Source organism: Oncorhynchus keta, chromosome 9, assembly GCF_023373465.1.
Source record: "Oncorhynchus keta strain PuntledgeMale-10-30-2019 chromosome 9, Oket_V2, whole genome shotgun sequence".
Classification (NCBI taxonomy): domain Eukaryota; kingdom Metazoa; phylum Chordata; class Actinopteri; order Salmoniformes; family Salmonidae; genus Oncorhynchus; species Oncorhynchus keta.
The window spans coordinates 33,583,870-33,601,648 of record NC_068429.1 but is presented as its reverse complement, the minus strand read 5'-3'; the positions used below and the strand labels follow the sequence as shown (position 1 = coordinate 33,601,648).

At 44.3% G+C, this 17,779-nt stretch overlaps 1 protein-coding gene across 2 annotated transcripts in view; it reads right to left on the bottom strand.

Annotated features, from left to right (window-relative positions):
- Positions 1 to 7,604: 7,604 nt before the first annotated feature.
- si:ch211-127i16.2 (probable flavin-containing monoamine oxidase A) overlaps positions 7,605 to 17,779 on the bottom strand; it is a 46,670-nt gene continuing 36,495 nt past the window's right edge. For both annotated transcript variants that reach the window (XM_052525725.1, XM_052525724.1), the window contains 2 exons: positions 17,087 to 17,187; positions 7,605 to 10,510 (listed from right to left, as the gene is read on the bottom strand). In XM_052525725.1, coding sequence (XP_052381685.1) covers positions 10,177 to 10,510; positions 17,087 to 17,187 — 435 coding nt within the window. In that variant the 3' untranslated portion in view covers positions 7,605 to 10,176. The remainder of the gene's footprint in view (positions 10,511 to 17,086; positions 17,188 to 17,779) is intronic.

The window sequence follows — 17,779 nt, the reverse complement described above, 5'->3', positions numbered from 1 at the left end:
AGTACCCTGTGTGTCTGTATGGTGTGTGTATGCGTGTGTCTGCCTGTGTATGTCCATACGCAGTTATTACAGATGTATGAAGTACGATGAACTCGATGCACCTGCTAACTAGCAAAAGACCAAGACATCAGCACTCTTCACAAGACGTGAATGTTACTGATCGTACAAATGACTGACTGCCGCACAGTATGCTTATTTGTAAGTTTATGCTTGATAGAGTCCATTCTATTCCACACACATCTCTCCTGTCACATCACCATTAGCTGAATTAATTTTGGAGCATTGACTTCTGTTCGACCGTATACTGTGACACACCATGTGCACCACTCCGCTGCACCAACCGCTTTACGCTCCATGTACCATAGCATAGCTTTTCTCAAGAGGGGGCCAAGTTTGTGAATTTGCTCCCGCGTTTAGCTGCTCTTGAAACGTGTGTCAAGCTGTCACCTCAGAGGTCCAGATGGCAAATCTGCCTGGTGTTCCCTGTGGCATTTCATCCTCCACTCACTCTCTCTCTCTCTCCCCCCTTGCTCTGCGGTGATAGTGACACAGACAGAGCGCTGTGCTGGAGAGACCACGCCTATTGAATAATGCATGAGGCTGTATAGTGTTGACCAGGGTCCAGACCAGACAGTTGGCAGTCCATAACATTTCCTTCTCCGGAAGGCCCCCGAGTGAAGATGTTCAACTGTAGGGTATACCAGTGGAGGCTCCTCAGAGGAAAAATCTAAATAGTGAAACATTAATCCTTTTTAGATAAAAACTAAATATATTTAGGTCAGCAAATAATTTATTAAAACACACTGTTTTTCAATGAAGGTCTACAGCAGCCTCAACAGCACTCTGTAGGGTAGCACCATGGTGTAGCCGGAGTACAGTTGGTTTCCATCCTCTTCATGGTTTTCACCCCCTTCCATAGCCTTGCATAGTAATTATGACGACATCCGGAGGACAACCTCCAACCTATCAGAGCTCTTTCAGTATGAACTGACATGTTGCCATTCCAATCAAAGGATCAGAGAATGAATCTAGTACTGATAGCATAAGCTACAGCTAGCTAGCACTACAGTGTATGTATTGTGGTGATTAGTTGACTCAGAGAAAGACAATAGTTGAACAGTTTTGAACAAATACATTCTTAAAAAATGAAGGAGAAGCAGCCGAGAGAGCTAGCTATATTTCATTGTATTTGTTTCTTCTTCTTAGTTTACATTTCACTTACTTAGATAATGCAGCTAATTTAGCCTACTCAACAACATGACTCAAAAAGAGAGGAATGTTATTTATGTGGCTAGCTGGCTAAGGCTATACAACACTGCAACTCTTCCAAGTCAAAGTAAGCTTTCAGTTGTATTAATTTGAAAGGTGAGAGGAGTGATGATGCTGTATGTGGCTGCTATGAAAATGAACTGTGTGTCCGGTTGATCAGGGATGTATTCATTCCACCGATTCTGTTGCAAAATGTTTCTTAAACGGAATAAAACGAAAGGATGAGTGATCTACCTGAATTTGTCCAATAGAAACCCTTGTTTGTTTGGACTAATGATTACACCCCAGATTAGCTAGATGCAGGCAAGATTCTGTCACCTTGATTAATACAATGTGTCTCCCGACCTGTGCACCTACGTTATAAACTTTCTGTCGTAGGCTAGGTTGTAGCAACCTCATGATGGGTATAGGGAAAATGCAAGTATAATGTAGTAGCCCATACCTGTCGATATTATATTGAGCTTGGTGAATGGAATATGAATGACAGTCATCCAATGTGCTGTAATAGAAATGAGGCCAAGCTCTAATAATCATCCTCCCTAATCTTAAATGGCACGGACCACCACTGCATTGTATGCAATCCAGCTTGACACTGTGAAGGTACTACATCTCTCTCCCATGTGGATGCAATTTGGATTACATACAGAATAGTTGAAACGGGCAGAGAAAAAACGTAGTGCAATTCAGCCCAATCTGGATTTTTCTCCAATTTTGCACTGGCAAAGACCACCCCCTCAGTCCATAGACACAAAAAGAAACAAGCAGGGGCCACTATTGACCGAAAATAGACCCAGGAAGTGTATCTACTTATGCAATGTGTCTACGCCAGTTAGACTCCACTTGCATGGACCATTTTCCCATGGTGAAAAAATCCCATTTAAGTATGACGTAATTTGAGTACTACACTTATGAAACACCTAGCACTGTGTTTTTTTCTGTCATACTTGAATACAGTCTTTTAAATGTTGCAGTCGAGATGAATACACTTTCCAATTTACAGATTATCCTCACACATACATTTCTCACGTACAATTATTCTTTCATCAAAGGTTAAGATAACGGGTCGGGTAAAAACATCTCTTCCTTCTCATGCTCTTCAAGTTATGTTGAAATAACAGGTCTGTAATTGGTGATGGAGGAATTGCTGTTCCCACGTCCCTTTCCTCACCACCATGGCCATGTCTGCTCTGTTCACTCTGTCTTCCACCTCAATGCCCATAGCAACCTGCTGAGGCTGTGATTGTTGCTCTCGCCACAGAGAGTGAGAGGAGAGAGAAAAGAGTGATGGGGGGAATTGTGAAATTAGCCGTCTTCAGTCACAACAGTCCCAAGGGGATTGACTCGAAACAATAAATGAATGACGCTCCCTTCCTTATTCCTTCTGCAATGTGCAGGTCCGTGTCATCTGTTTACCTGGACATTAAAAGCATAGGTTGTGGTCCTTGGCCGAATGCATCTCCCTGGCTAGCCATGCATAGGGGCATAGATCAACCGATTTAAGCTAGCTAGCTATGCCTCTGACTTCTCTTAAGGTAGTGGGAGGACAGAGATTGAAAGCTTGTGTCGATACCTGCAGGGCCTCCATCCCACACTCCTCTCCCACGCATCCATACCCAGGCATTTACACCGGTGCATGGGCTGTCTCTAAGAAATGTTGCACTATCATAGTCTCACATTCAATTCAAAGAGATTCCTGACGTAGTCAGGCTAAGTGCTCATTTGAATCCATCTCACTTTACTTTTCATTGTGCAATGTAGAAAAATTGCAATTTCTTGGATGACATAAGTCAGCATGGGTTACACCGTAGCCTACTAATCATCCTTCAATAAAATGCAGTAAGGCCATTCAGAGGTTGCAGTCTTGATAATGTAGCTAAAGAGAAAGAGAAAAACACTCCAGATAAGGCACGGGTTATGTTGAGTATGTTTACTTCCCCTAAAACTAATTGGAAGAAAGTCCTTTGATTAAAAAAAGTCCTTAGAGCCCCTTATCATCACTATGTTTCAAGGTTTATTTCTACAATTTCATTGCACATTTAGCATTCCTGTATCTCCTTTAGACAGTATTAATGCTGATAGTTATGGTTCCACAATTTAATTACTATAATACAGCTATGTCCCCCAAGCAAACTGTAATGCTCTTGTGACTTTCTGAAAACACAGCATATATTTAGCTTTTAGCAGACTTTGCAATGACAATATTGTAAGTAGATGTTTAAAAACGTTACACACTGCTTTTCATAGACTCAGGCAAAACCACCATTCATTTTCGAAGCACAGACTTTAATACCCTGATCCTTAGCATTACTGTTCATCAGACAGACACAGACAGGACCTGACAGAAAGATCTTAGCTCCCTTTTCCGGTCCACCTTTTTTTACATTAAAAGCCATATGGGACTGCCAGTCCCTCACCCAGAATAGAGTCAACTCATCACTTTGTGTTAAATGACCCCAGAAAAAAACAGCTAACATGGCATGTTGCCAAACCCCCAGATGGCACATGCATGACTTATGCTGCCGATGACATACAATATATAACAGTGAGAAGGAACTACCTGTCACGCCTTGGTCTTAGTATTTTGTGTTTTCTTTAATTATTTGTTCAGGCCAGGGTGTGACATGGGGTTATTGTATTGTCTTATTGGGGTTTTTGTAGGCATTGGGATTGTGGTTGATTAGGGGTGTGTCTAGTATAGGCTTGGCTGCCTGAGGCGGTTCTCAATCAGAGTCAGGTGATTCTTGTTGTCTCTGATGGGGAACCGTATTTAGGTAGCCTGGGTTTCACTGTGTATTTCGTGGGTGATTGTTCCTGTCTCTGTGTAGTTTCACCAGATAGGCTGTAATAGGTTTCACGTTCCGTTTGTTGTTTTTGTATATGTATAAGTTATTACATGTATCGCGATCTCTTCATTAAAGACATGAGTAACCACTACGCTGCATTTCGGTCCGACTCTCTTTCTACAAACGAAGAACGCCGTTACAGAATCACCCACCACACTCGGACCGAGCAGCGTGTTAACAGGCAGCAGCGAAGGGAGGACGTTATGGACAGCAGAGGCTTGGAGTGTACGACGTGGGAAGAAATAGACAGGTGGGCGGCCGACCCAGAGAGAGTGCCGGTGCCCGCCTGGGATTCGCTGGAGCAGTGCGAAGAGGGCTATAGGTGAATGGAGTCGAAAAGAAAGACACGGCGGCGCAGAGCGAAACCCGAAAGTCACCCCCAAATATTTATTGGGGGAGGGCTCAGGGAGAGAGTAGCAGAGTCAGGAGTCAGACCTGAGCCAACTCTCCCTGTTAATCGTGAAGAGCAGCTGCAGTGGGAGAGGCTGCACCACTTGGAGAATTGGACATGGGAGGAAGAACTGGACGGAAAAGGACCCTGGGCTCAGCCTGGTGAATATCGCCGCCCCAAGGAGGAACTAGAGGCGGCTAAAGCGAAGAGGCGCTGGTATGAGGAGGCAGCACGGTGACGCGGATGGAAGCCCGAAAAGCAGCCCAAAAAAAATATTGGGGGGGGGGGCTTAAAGGGAGTATGGCTATGCCAGGTAGGAGACCTGCGCAAACTCCCTGTGCTTACCGGGGTGCTAGAGAGACCGGGCAGACACCGTGTTATGCTATGGAGCGCACAGTGATTCCAGTGCGGGTGCATAGCCCGGTGCAGTTCATACCAGCCCTTCGTATTGGCCGGGCTAGAGTGGGCATCGAGCCAGGTAAGCTTGGGCAGGCTCGGTGCTGAAGAGCTCCAGTGCACCTGCACGGTCCGGTCTATCCAGAGCCACCTCCACACACCAGTCCTCCGGTAGCAGCTCCCCGCACCAGGCTTCCTGTGCGTGTACTCGATCCTGTAGCACCAGTTCCAGCACCACGCACCAGGCCTTCAGTGTGCCTCGCCTGTTCAGCACAGCCAGAGCCTTCCTTCCCTCCTGCGCTGTCGGAGTCTCCTGCCTGTTTAGCGCTATCAGAGCCTTTCTCCTCTCCTGCGCTGTCGGAGTCTCCCGCCTGTTCAGCGCTATCAGAGCCTTTCTCCTCTACAGCGCTGCCGGAGCCTCCTGCCTGTTCGGAGCAGCCTGAGCTACCAGTCTGCAGGGAGCTGTCAGTCTGCAAGGTGCTGTCAGTCTGCATGAAGCAGCCAGAGCTGTCAGTCTGCATGAAGCAGCCAGAGCTGTCAGTCTGCAAAGAGCTGCCAGTCTGCAAGGAGCTGTCAGTCTGCAAGGAGCTGCCAGTCTGCAGGGTGCTGTCAGCCTGCATGGAGCAGTCAGAGCTGTCAGTCTGCATGAAGCAGCCAGAGCTGTCAGTCTGCAAAGAGCTGTCAGTCTGCAAAGAGCTGTCAGCCTGCATGGAGCAGCCAGAGCTGTCAGTCTACAAGGAGCTGTCAGTCTGCATAGAGCAGCTCGATCCGCCAGTCAGCCATGATCTTCTAGATCTGCCAGTCAACCAGATTCTTCCAGATCTGCCAGTCAACCAGTCTCTTCCAGATCTGCCAGTCAACCAGTCTCTTCCAGATCTGCCAGTCAACCAGTCTCTTCCAGATCTGCCAGTCAACCAGTCTCTTCCATATCTGCCAGTCAACCAGTCTCTTCCAGATCTGCCAGTGACCCAGAATCTTCCAAATCCGCCAGCCAGCCAGGATCTACCGGAGCCTACTACCTGCCTGAGCTTCATCTCAGTACTGGGCTTCCTCTCAGTACTGGGCTTCCTTTCAGTACTGGGCTTTCTCTCAGTACTGGGCTTCCCCTCAGTTCCGGGCTGCCCCTCAGTTCCGGGCTGCCCCTCAGTCCCGGGCTGCCCCTCAGTCCCGGGCTACCCCTCATTCCCGAGCTGCCCCTCAGTCCCGAGCTGCCCCTAAGTCCCGAGCTGCCCCTCAGTCACGAGCTGCTCCTCAGTTCAGTGGGGTTCTGGGTGAGGACTATTAGGCCATGGTCGGCGGCGAGGGTGGATTATCCCAGGATGCGAAGGGGAGGAACTATGACTTTAATGGTTTTGAGGTGCGTCCGGGAGTCCGCACCTTAGGGGGGGGGGGGTTCTGTCACGCCTTGGTCTTAGTATTTTGTGTTTTTTTTAATTATTTGTTCAGGCCAGGGTGTGACATGGGGTTATTGTATTGTCTTATTGGGGTTTTTGTAGGCATTGGGATTGTGGTTGATTAGGGGTGTGTCTAGTATAGGCTTGGCTGTCTGAGGCGGTTCTCAATCAGAGTCAGGTGATTCTTGTTGTCTCTGATGGGGAACCGTATTTAGGTAGCCTGGGTTTCACTGTGTATTTCGTGGGTGATTGTTCCTGTCTCTGTGTAGTTTCACCAGATAGGCTGTAATAGGTTTCACGTTCCGTTTGTTGTTTTTGTATATGTATAAGTTATTTCATGTATCGCGATCTCTTCATTAAAGACATGAGTAACCACTACGCTGCATTTCGGTCCGACTCTCTTTCTACAAACGAAGACCACCGTTACACTACCCATATTCACCTACCATAGCATCTGTTTTCTAAGCTCTCAATGTGGGTGTGTTGGTATTATATCAGGTGAGATACTATGCCAACAAATGGCCATTGAATTGATGTGCGGTAATTTAAAGGAATTTCGAACCACCAGGGACCATTTGTCCCTTGACCCATTCGGGGGCCCACAAATTGACACATACAAAGAGTTGTGGTGCTGCTGGCCTTGATTTAATCTGGGCTGGTTGAAACAAAACCAGTGATAGCGAAGACAAATAACATGTCATGGCACCGACGGAGACCCAGTACCGACGTCCAATGACCGCTGGGTGTGAGAGCTACCCCTAGCAGGGAGCCTGTGTCTGACAAAAAGCTTTCAACTGTGCAATTGAGCGATAGCGATTAAATCACTTACACTGGGAAGTTATCGTTGTATGACTGGCTAATCCATCACACACTCATCTAAGTGCAAGTGTGTCTGTGGATGTATGCATGTGTCTGTGGAAGGGTGCATGTATGTGTTTGAAAGAGTGAGTGCGTAAGCACTGTCTGGCGATATCACAAAGCTGCGCTAGCAGGCTTTTCCTGGTCTTTGGGAAAAACACAGCATATCATAAATGTGCCTTCCAAACCTAGTCAAGACCAGTTTTCAAACACAGCTAATTTATTTCAAACCAAACCTACATTGTTGGCTACTTGCTGTGTGACCATGAAGAAATGTGGAATATCTGTAGGAAAATACTATATATTGTACTCTACTCTATTCACCATGGCACTGGTGTACCGTCCATGTCATTTTAGAGTTAAATGCATGTCAATTTGATTTAACACACTACTCATCTTGTTAGCCTATTTAAATTTCTATATTCTTCTCTAATGGAATAACTCCGAATCTGATAACTGTATAACATTATTTATTTGAAAAGCATAGAGCTAATGTGAAATAATTTGATATGCAGTGCCTTCAGAAAGTTTTCACAACCGTTTATTTTTTTCAAATTGTGTTGTGTTACAGCCTGCATTAAAAATGGATCAAATGTTGAATGTTGCATTTGTTATTTTATTTTTACCCCATAATGTCAAAGTGGAATTATGTTTTTGGATATTTTTTTAAAACAAATTAATTACTGAGTACTGCCCTCTATATTTTCAAGCCAATACAACACATTACTGAGTACCACTCTTTATATTTCAAGTATAGTGGTGACTGCATTATGTTATGGGTATGCTTGTAGTTGTTAAGGACTGGGGAGTTTTTCAGGATAAAAAAATGAACGCAATGGAACAGCAGAGGCTAAATCTTAGAGGGAAACTTGGTTCAGTCTGCTTTCCACCAGACACAGCTTTAATCACAGTCAAAGGAGATTCTAACATGTATTGACATTGGGGATTGAATACTTATGTAATCAAGATACAGTGGGGCAAAAAAGTATTTAGTCAGCCACCAATTGTGCAAGTTATCCCACTTAAAAAGATGAGAGGGGCCTGTAATTTTCATCATAGGTACACATCAACTATGACAGACAAAATGAGAAAACAAATCCAGAAAATCACATTGTAGGATTTTTTATTAATTTATTTGCAAATTATGGTGGAAAATAAGTATTTGGTCTATAACAAAAGTTTATCTTAATACTTTGTTATATACCCTTTGTTGGCAATGACAGAGGTCACACGTTTTCTGTAAGTCTTCACAAGGTTTTCACACACTGTTGCCGGTATTTTGGCCCATTCCTCCATGCAGATCTCCTCTAGAGCAGTGATGTTTTGGGGCTGTTGCTGGGGAACATGGACTTTCAACTCCCTCCAAAGATGTTCTATGGGGTTGAGATCTGGAGACTGGCTCGGCCACTCCAGGACCTTGAAATTCTTCTTACGAAGCCACTCCTTCGTTGCCCGGGCGGTGTGTTTGGGATCATTGTCATGCTGAAAGACCCAGCCACGTTTCATCTTCAATGCCCTTGCTGATGGAAGGTTTTCACTCAAAATCTCACGATACATGGCCCCATTCATTCTTTTCTTTACACAGATCAGTCGTCCTGGTCCCTTTACAGAAAAACAGCCCCAAAGCATGATGTTTCCACCCCCATGCTTCACAGTAGGTAGGGTGTTCTTTGGATGCAACTCAGCATTCTTTGTCCTCCAAACACGACGAGTTGAGTTTTTACCAAAAAGTTATATTTTGGTTTCATCTGACCATATGACATTCTCCCAATCTTCTTCTGGATCATCCAAATGCTCTCTAGCAAACTTCAGACGGGCCTGGACATGTACTGGCTTAAGCAGGGGGACACGTCTGGCACTGCAGGATTTGAGTCCCTGGCGGCGTAGTGTGTTACTGATGGTAGGCTTTGTTACTTTGGTCCCAGCTCTCTGCAGGTCATTCACTAGGTCCCCCCGTGTGGTTCTGGGATTTTTGCTCACCGTTCTTGTGATAATTTTGACCCCACGGGGTGAGATCTTGCGTGGAGCCCCAGATCTAGGTAGATAATTAGTGGTCTTGTATGTCTTCCATTTCCTAATAATTGCTCCCACAGTTGATTTCTTCAAACCAAGCTGCTTACCTATTGCATATTCAGTCTTCCCAGCCTGGTGCAGGTCTACAATTTTGTTTCTGGTGTCCTTTGACAGCTCTTTGGTCTTGGCCATAGTGGAGTTTGGAGTGTGACTGTCTGAGATTGTGGACAGGTGTCTTTTATACTGATAACAAGTACAAACAGGTGCCATTAATACAGGTAACGAGTGGAGGACAGAGGAGCCTCTTAAAGAAGAAGTTACAGGTCTGTGAGAGTCAGAAATCTTGCTTGTTTGTAGGTGACCAAATACTTATTTTCCACCATAATTTGCAAATAAATTCATTAAAAATCCTACAATGTGATTTTCTGTATTTTGTTTCTCATTCTGTCTGTCATAGTTGAAGTGTACCTATGATGAAAATTACAGGCATATCTCATCTTTTTAAGTGGGAGAACTTGTACAATTGGTGGCTGACTAAATACTTTTTTGCCCCACTGTATCTGTGTTTTATTTTCATACACTTTTTTACATTTTAGAATTTTTCTTCTACTTTGACAGTTTTTTGTGTCGATCGTTGACAAAAAAATACAATTAAATCCATTTTAATCCAACTTTGTAACACAACAAAATGTGGAAAAAGTCAAGGCTGTGAATACTTTCTGACGGCACTGTATGACTTAATACGACTGTAGGGAATGTTCACATATAAAACCCTTTACATATAATTGAATTTACTTACAGTTTTTTTTCTGTATAGTCTCACCCCCACCCACCACCACATTCCATTGTACAAGCATTACATTTCTTTAAATGAAAAATGTCCACCAGGCAAACAGTGTTAACCATACTGTATGTCACAGATAATTCAATCATAATTAACATCTTTAGATATCTGTGAGCGGGGGCATTTCCCTGTCAAGTGGATGTTTTTCCAACACAACAGCATATTTTATTACCACAAAGCAAACCTTCGTAGCACTACCTGCCGAGCCTGTCCAATCCAGTCTCGGCAGAGCTGTGGCTGAGCCAATAGTACAGCAGTGGCCATGATGAGCGTGGTGAGGATCAGAGCCCTGCGGAGATGGGATGTGGAAGGTATGTGTTGCCATGATCCAGACTCATGGTTCTGGTTCTGGGCAGCCTGCACAGCCTCCTGCTCCTCCTGGGTCAGGGTGAAAGGGCACAGCCTGGCTAGGACTTCTAGGGCTGCCCTCTGACCTGACTGAATTGCCCCATCCATATAGCCACACCATTGGGTGGCCGTCTCCGTGCCGGCCCAGTGGATCCTGGGAAGGAGAGTTCATTTTATTTGTTTATTTGGATCCCCATTTACTTTTGCAGGAGCAGCAGCTATTCTTCCTGGGATCCACAAAAAAAACACAAAACTTGACAAGTAACAAAACACTGATAGGACAGTCAAATACAAATTTAAAATACAACAATATACAAACAATACAACAGAAAAATGTAACAATAATACAAACACTACAACCCCCCCAAAATAATGTTGTGTTAGTGTGTGTTTATGTGTGTGTCCCCTCACAGTCCCTCCTTCACTCACGCTGCCAAGCTTACCCTTGTAAAACTGACTATCCTACGATGTCATCTACAAAATTGCTTCCAACACTCTACTCAGCAAATTGGATGCAGTTTATCACAGTGCCATCCGTTTTGTCACGAAAGCACCTTATACTACCCACCACTGCGACTTGTATGCTCTAGTCGGATGGCCTTCGCTACATATTCGTCGCCAGACCCACTGGCTCCAGGTCATCTACAAGTCCATGCTAGGTAAAGCTCCGCCTTATCTCAGTTCACTGGTCACGATGGCAACACCCATCCGTAGCACGCGCTCCAGCAGGTGTATCTCACTGATCATCCCTAAAGCCAACACCTCATTATTCGGCCGCTTTTCGTTTCAGCACTCTGCTGCCTGTGACTGGAACGAATTGCAAAAATCGCTGAAGTTGGGGACTTTTATCTCCCTCACCAACTTCAAACATCAGCTATCTGAGCAACTAACCGATCGCTGCAGCTGTACATAATCTATTGGAAAATAGCCCACCCATTTTCACCTACCTCATCCCCACAGTTTTTATTTATTTACTTTTCTGCTCTTTTGCACACCAATATCTCTACCTGTACATGATCATCTGATCATTTATCACTCCAGTGTTAATCTGCAATACTGTAATTATTTGCCTACCTCCTCATGCCTTTTGCACACAATGTATATAGACTCCCCTTTTAATTTTTTTATTTTTATACTGTGTTATTGACTTGTTAATTGTTTACTCCATGCGTAACTCTGTGTTGTCTGTTCACACTGCTATGCTTTATCTTGGCCAGGTCGCAGTTGCAAATGATAACTTGTTCTCAACTAGCCTACCTGGTTAAATAAAGGTGAAATAAAATTTAAAAAATTAAAAAATAAAGTTCCATTACATAAAAAAAAAATATATATATATACGGGCTCGGGAGAGACGAAGGTTGAAAGTCATGCGTCCTCCGATACACAACCCAACCAAGCCGCACTGCTTCTTAACACAACGCCATCCAACCCGAAGCCAGCCGCACCAATGTGCCGGAGGAAACACCGTGCACCTGGCAACCTTGGTTAGCGCGCACTGCGCCCGGCCCACCACAGGAGTCGCTGGTGCGTGATGATACAAGGATTTGGAAGGGAGTTCCATGCGATCACGGCTCTATATAATACTGTGCGTTGTCGTGAATCTTGGACTTGGGGACTGTGAAGAGACCCCTGGTGGCATGTCTTGGGCGTACAGTATGTATGGGTGTCTGAGATTAATGTTATTTGATTATGCAGACAATCTGGAATTTTCATCACAGTAAATATTTATCATAAAACTAGAAGAGAAGCAGTTAATCTCTCGTCAACCCTCAATCAGGAAACACTGGCATGCATGTTGTTGACCTTAGTTCTGTATGTGCAGTTAAAGCCATGTTGCTCTCTTTTGAGCCAGATTCAGCTTTTCTTGGTATTTATTTGCTGCACCAGACCATATTACTGGACAGTAGTCAAGATGGGACAAGACCAGAGCCTGAAAAACTAGTATAGTTGATTTTTGTGTCACAAATATATATATTGTTTATAACAGAAATACCCCTCCCCATCTTCACAACAACATTGACAATATGAGTTGAACATGATAATTGACCACCAAATGTTATACCTAAGAGTTTAATGTCCTCACCTTTCTCAATGGTCACACCCTTTATGCACAACTCCAGTTAAGGCTGAGGTCTTAGAGAATGTCTTGAACCAAATACACTACATTAGCAAAAGTATGTGGACACCTGCTCGTCAAACATCTCATTACAAAATCATAGGCATTAATATGGAGTTGGGTCCCCCTTTGCTGCTATAACAGAAGCCACTCTTCAGGGAAGACTTTCCACTAGATGTTGGAACATTGCTGTGGGAACTTGCTTCCTTTCAGCCACAAGAGCATTAGGGAGGTCGGCACTGACGTTGGCCAATTAGGCCTGCCTCGCAGTCGGCATTCCAATTCCTCCCAAAGGTGTTTGATGGGGTTAAGGTCAGGGCTCTGTGCAGGCAAGTGAAGTTCTGCCACACCGATCTCGACAAACCATTTCTGTATGGAACTCACTTTGTGCATGAGGGCATTGTCATGCTGAAACAGCATAGGGCCTTCCCAAATCTGTTGCCACAACGTTGGAGGCATAGAATGGCGAAGAATGTCATTGTATGCTGTAGCGTTAAGATCTCTCTTCACAGGAACTAAGGGGCCTAGCCCGAACCATGAAGAACAGCCCCAGACCATTAATCCTCCTCCACCAAACTTTACAGTTGGCACTATGCATTGGGGCAGGTAGCATTCTCCTGGCATTCACCAAACCCAGATTCGTCCGTCGGACTGTTTAATGGTGAAGCGTGATTCATTACTCCAGAGTCGAATGGTGGCGAGCTTTATACCACTCCAGCAGATGCTTGGCATTGTGCATGATGATCTTAGGCTTGTGTGCAGCTGTTCGGCCATGGAAACCCATTTCATGAAGCTCCCGAACTAACAGTTATCGTGCTGATGTTGCTTCCAGAGGCAGTTTGGAACTCGGTAGTGAATGTTGCAACAGAAGACTTTCTGTAGCTCAGTTGGTAGAGCATGGTGCTTGTAACGCCAGGGTAGTGGGTTCGATCCCCGGGACCACCCATACGTAGAATGTATGCACACATGACTGTAAGTCGCTTTGGATAAAAGCGTCTGCTAAATGGCATATATTATTATATATTATTTTTACGCACAACGCGCTTCAGCACTTGCCGGAACCCGTTCTGTGAGCTTGTGTGGCCTAAAACTTTGCAGCTGAGCCGTTGTTGCTCCTAGACGTTTCCACTTCACAATAACAGCACTTACAGTTGACAGGAACAGCTCTATCAGGGCAGAAATTTGACACACTGACTTGTTGGAAAGGTAGCATCCTTTGACGGTGCCACGTTAAAATTCACTGATCTCTTCAGTAAGGCTATTCTACTGCCAATGTTTGTCTATGGAGATTGCATGACTGTGTGCTCAAGTTCATACACCAGCCAGCAACAGGTGTGGCTGAATTTGCCAAATCCACTAATTTGAAGGGGTGTCCACATACGTTTGTATATATAGTGTAGCTACAATGCTTTTAGTTATAGATCGGAGACACCTGAAACGCCACCTCATTATAAGGAATACCGAGGATAGGATAAAGTAATCCTTCTCACCCCCCCCCCCCCTTAAAAGATTTAGATGCACTATTGTAAAGTGGCTGTTCCACTGGATGTCATAAGGTGAATGCACCAATTTGTAAGTCGCTCTGGATAAGAGCGTCTGCTAAATGACTTAAATGTAAATGTAATGTATTTAAGACCAGTTTATTATTCATCCCCCATTCTGATAGACTATAATTCATTATTTAGAATGTCAGTGAGCATACTGGCTTTGGATGTAGAGTATGGAATCATCTGCATTCACAGTTATCACTCCCTGCCAGCTGTCTTCACACTGAAATGGTTACCATGCTTATTTCATTGCTTGCCAATGCTAAATAGGAACAGATTTCAACGATGAGAGTACAATCCTGAAACAAGCGGGGGTGATTATCTGTGACATCAGAGTGAAAGTTAATGAGAAATGACACCTGCACTTAGAATATGCTTCAAAGAGGACAACGTGTTATTTACTTCTGATTGAGATGATTTGCTAATAGAGAGCCTGTAGCATAAAGCCTGTTGTAGAACAATCTGATCTAAAATGTGATTAGATACTATTACATGACTCTGAAGAGAACAAAAAAAAATGACTCTCAACATCTTTGAATAAAAACACTATCCAGATGTTCCAGCAGATACATGTTTACTCTGCATGCATTATGGATGTGCAGGCTTACTTATGCCTGAACACCTGGGTCACTTTAACCACAGTGCCTTTCACCAACTGAATGGGTCTCTCTCTCTTCCTATATAAATATAGATATATATATACAGATCACTTACATGTGAGCGGAGGATGTTTGTGTGTTGGGCTGTTCATCCTCAGCAGACACACAGTTATATTGAAGGGTAGAACAAGAGTTTGTTCAGCACAATAACCAACAGTGAACATCCTCTGGTTAGGGCTTCCATTCATTGGGGAGCTCTTTAAAGTCATTACAGTTTCTTACATAATTTAAAAATCTTCTTACATAATTTAAAATCTCCTCTAATTATTTATCCAGGTAAGTTGACTGAGCACCCATTCTTATTTACAGCAACGTCCTGGGGAATAGACAGCACCCTACACAGGGCAATGTCCCAAATCACTGCCCTGGGGCATTGGGACATTTTTTTAGATCAGAGTAAAGAATTCCTCCTACTGGAACTCCAACAGCTTCTGGTCTCCCATCTAGGGACTGACCAGGCCCAACCCTGCTTAGCTTCAGAAGCAAGCCAGCAGAAGGATGCAGGGTGGTATGCTGCTGGTGATCCTGCAGTGATTTTAAAGCACCTCGTGGGTCTGGATGAGAGATATGGGAGGTTTGGGTAATCCACTGATTCTGTTGTGTTCTATATGGGTATTGCTGCTTGCATATAGTGCATTCGGAAAATATTCAGACCCCTTGACTTTTTTCACATTATGATATGTTACAGCCTTATTCTAAAATTGATTAAAAATTAAAAATCCGAATCAATCTACACAAAATACCCCATAATGACAAAGTGAAAACAGGTTTTTAGAAATGTTTGCAAATGTATTAAAAATAAAAAGAATAAACAGAAATAAGTATTCAGACCCTTTGCTTTTTTGACTCAAAGCTCAGGTCCATCCTGTTTCCAATGAGATGTTTCTACAACATGATTGGAGTCCACCTATGGTAAATTCAATTGATTGGACATGATTTGGAAAGGAACACACCTGTTAATATAAGGTCCCAGAGTTGACAGTGCATGTCAGAGCAAAAACCAAGCCGAGCCCTGAGACAGGATTGTGTCGAGGCACAGATCTGGGGAAGGGTACCAAAACTGGCTGCAGCTTTGATGGTCCCCAAGAACACAGTGGCCTCCATCTTTCTTAAATGGAAAAAGTTTGTAACCATCAAGACTCTTTCACCCGGCAAACTGAGCAGTCAGGGGAGAAGGGCCTTGGGTCAAGCTTGTAGCGTCATACCCAAGAAGAATCAAGGCCGTAATTGCTGCCAAAGGTGCTTCAACAAAGTACTAAGTAACAGGTCATTATACTTATGTAAATGTGATTTTACAGTTTGACATTTTTTATGAATTTGCAAACATTTCTAAAAACATGTTTTTGCTTTGTCATTATTGGTTTTGTGTGTATATTGATGAGGGGAAAATAAGGATAAGGCTGCAGCGTAAAAAACTGTGGACAAAGTCAAGAGTCTGAAAACTTTCTGAATGGACTGTATGTAAATTGTATACCGTAGTATTTAATATAGTTAAAAAAGTGTTGTGTTTTTGCGGACTGTAGTGTTTCTTTTTAGATAATACTGTAGTATTTAGTGTTGTATACTACAGCATTCTATAATAAGTACTACACACGATCGAGGGATATTACAGTGTGTAGTATAATATTCTACAGTATACTACAATTTACTATAGAATTCTAAAGTAAATACTGTACTATTCTAGAGTAAAACGGTAGTCTTTTTTCATGTGTGCTCTTTCTCTCTACATCTATCTTTCCCTCTCTCTCCATCCCTCTTTCACTATCTCCCTAACTCTTTCCCCCTCTCTTCCCCTCTTTCCGTCCTTTTCTCTCTCCATCTCTCTTGTCCATGGATGAGCATCCGTTCAGCTGTGTGCGTCTCCTAACAAGCCATTGCAAATTCATGATGTGACCGTCTTCCCAAGAAAGCGATGTCCCCTCCGACCCCACATCCATTTTCCTTGGACCTCGATGAATGTCTCATAGTGAAGAAGTAATCACTCATATTGTTCTCCTTTATGTTAGTTCAGGTCGTTGCTCAGGGGTTAGCTGGTGCTGGTGCGGGTTTGTTATGGGGCCATACGGTGGTTACAGAGGCTGATTGTGTGTGTGTGTGTGTGTGTGTGTGTGTGTGTGTGTGTGTGTGTGTGTGTGTGTGTGTGTGTGTGTGTGTGTGTGTGTGTGTGTGTGTGTGTGTGTGTGTGTGTGTGTGTGTGTGTGTGTGTGTGTGTGTTATAGTGGAAGGAAAGAGCATAGACAAGATGTGGGTGGTGAAAGAGCGGGGTACAATAGCGGTCGTTGGTAAATATAGACAGGGTAGATATGTCAGTGGCGTTACGTGCAGGTAGGAAGGTGCCGATGAAGAGGAGGGATGGAGGGGACTAGAGGGGAGGTTTAGAACAGTAGCAGCTTAGCAGGGTTTATTACCTGCCACAGGGCGTGCAGAGGCTGGGGTGGTAATATGTCAGCAGCCCCGGTGCCATGACATTAACAGGACAACCCCCGCTGTACTCCTCCAAGGCCCAGTCCTGACAACACAGAGCAGAGCACATCTGGAAAACACAGTCCTGCAACACAACGACCAGCGGAGCACATCTGGAAAACACAGTCCTGCAACACAACGACCAGCGGAGCACATCTGGAACACACAGTCCTGCAACACAACGACCAGCGGAGTACATCTGGAACACACAGTCCTGACAACACAGAGCAGAGCACATCTGGAAAGCACAGTCCTGCAACACAATGACCAGCGGAGCACATCTGGAACACACAGTCCTGACAACACAGAGCAGAGCACATCTGGAAAACACAGTCCTGCAACACAACGACCAGCAGAGCACATCTGGAACACACAGTCCTGCAACACAACGACCAGCGGAGCACATCTGGAACACACATTCCTGACAACACAGAGCAGAGCACATCTGGAACACACAGTCCTGCAACACAACGACCAGCGGAGCACATCTGGAAAACACAGTCCTGCAACACAACGACCAGCGGAGCACATCTGGAACACACAGTCCTGCAACACAACGACCAGCGGAGCACATCTGGAACACACAGTCCTGCAACACAACAACCAGCGGAGCACATCTGGAACACACAGTCCTGCAA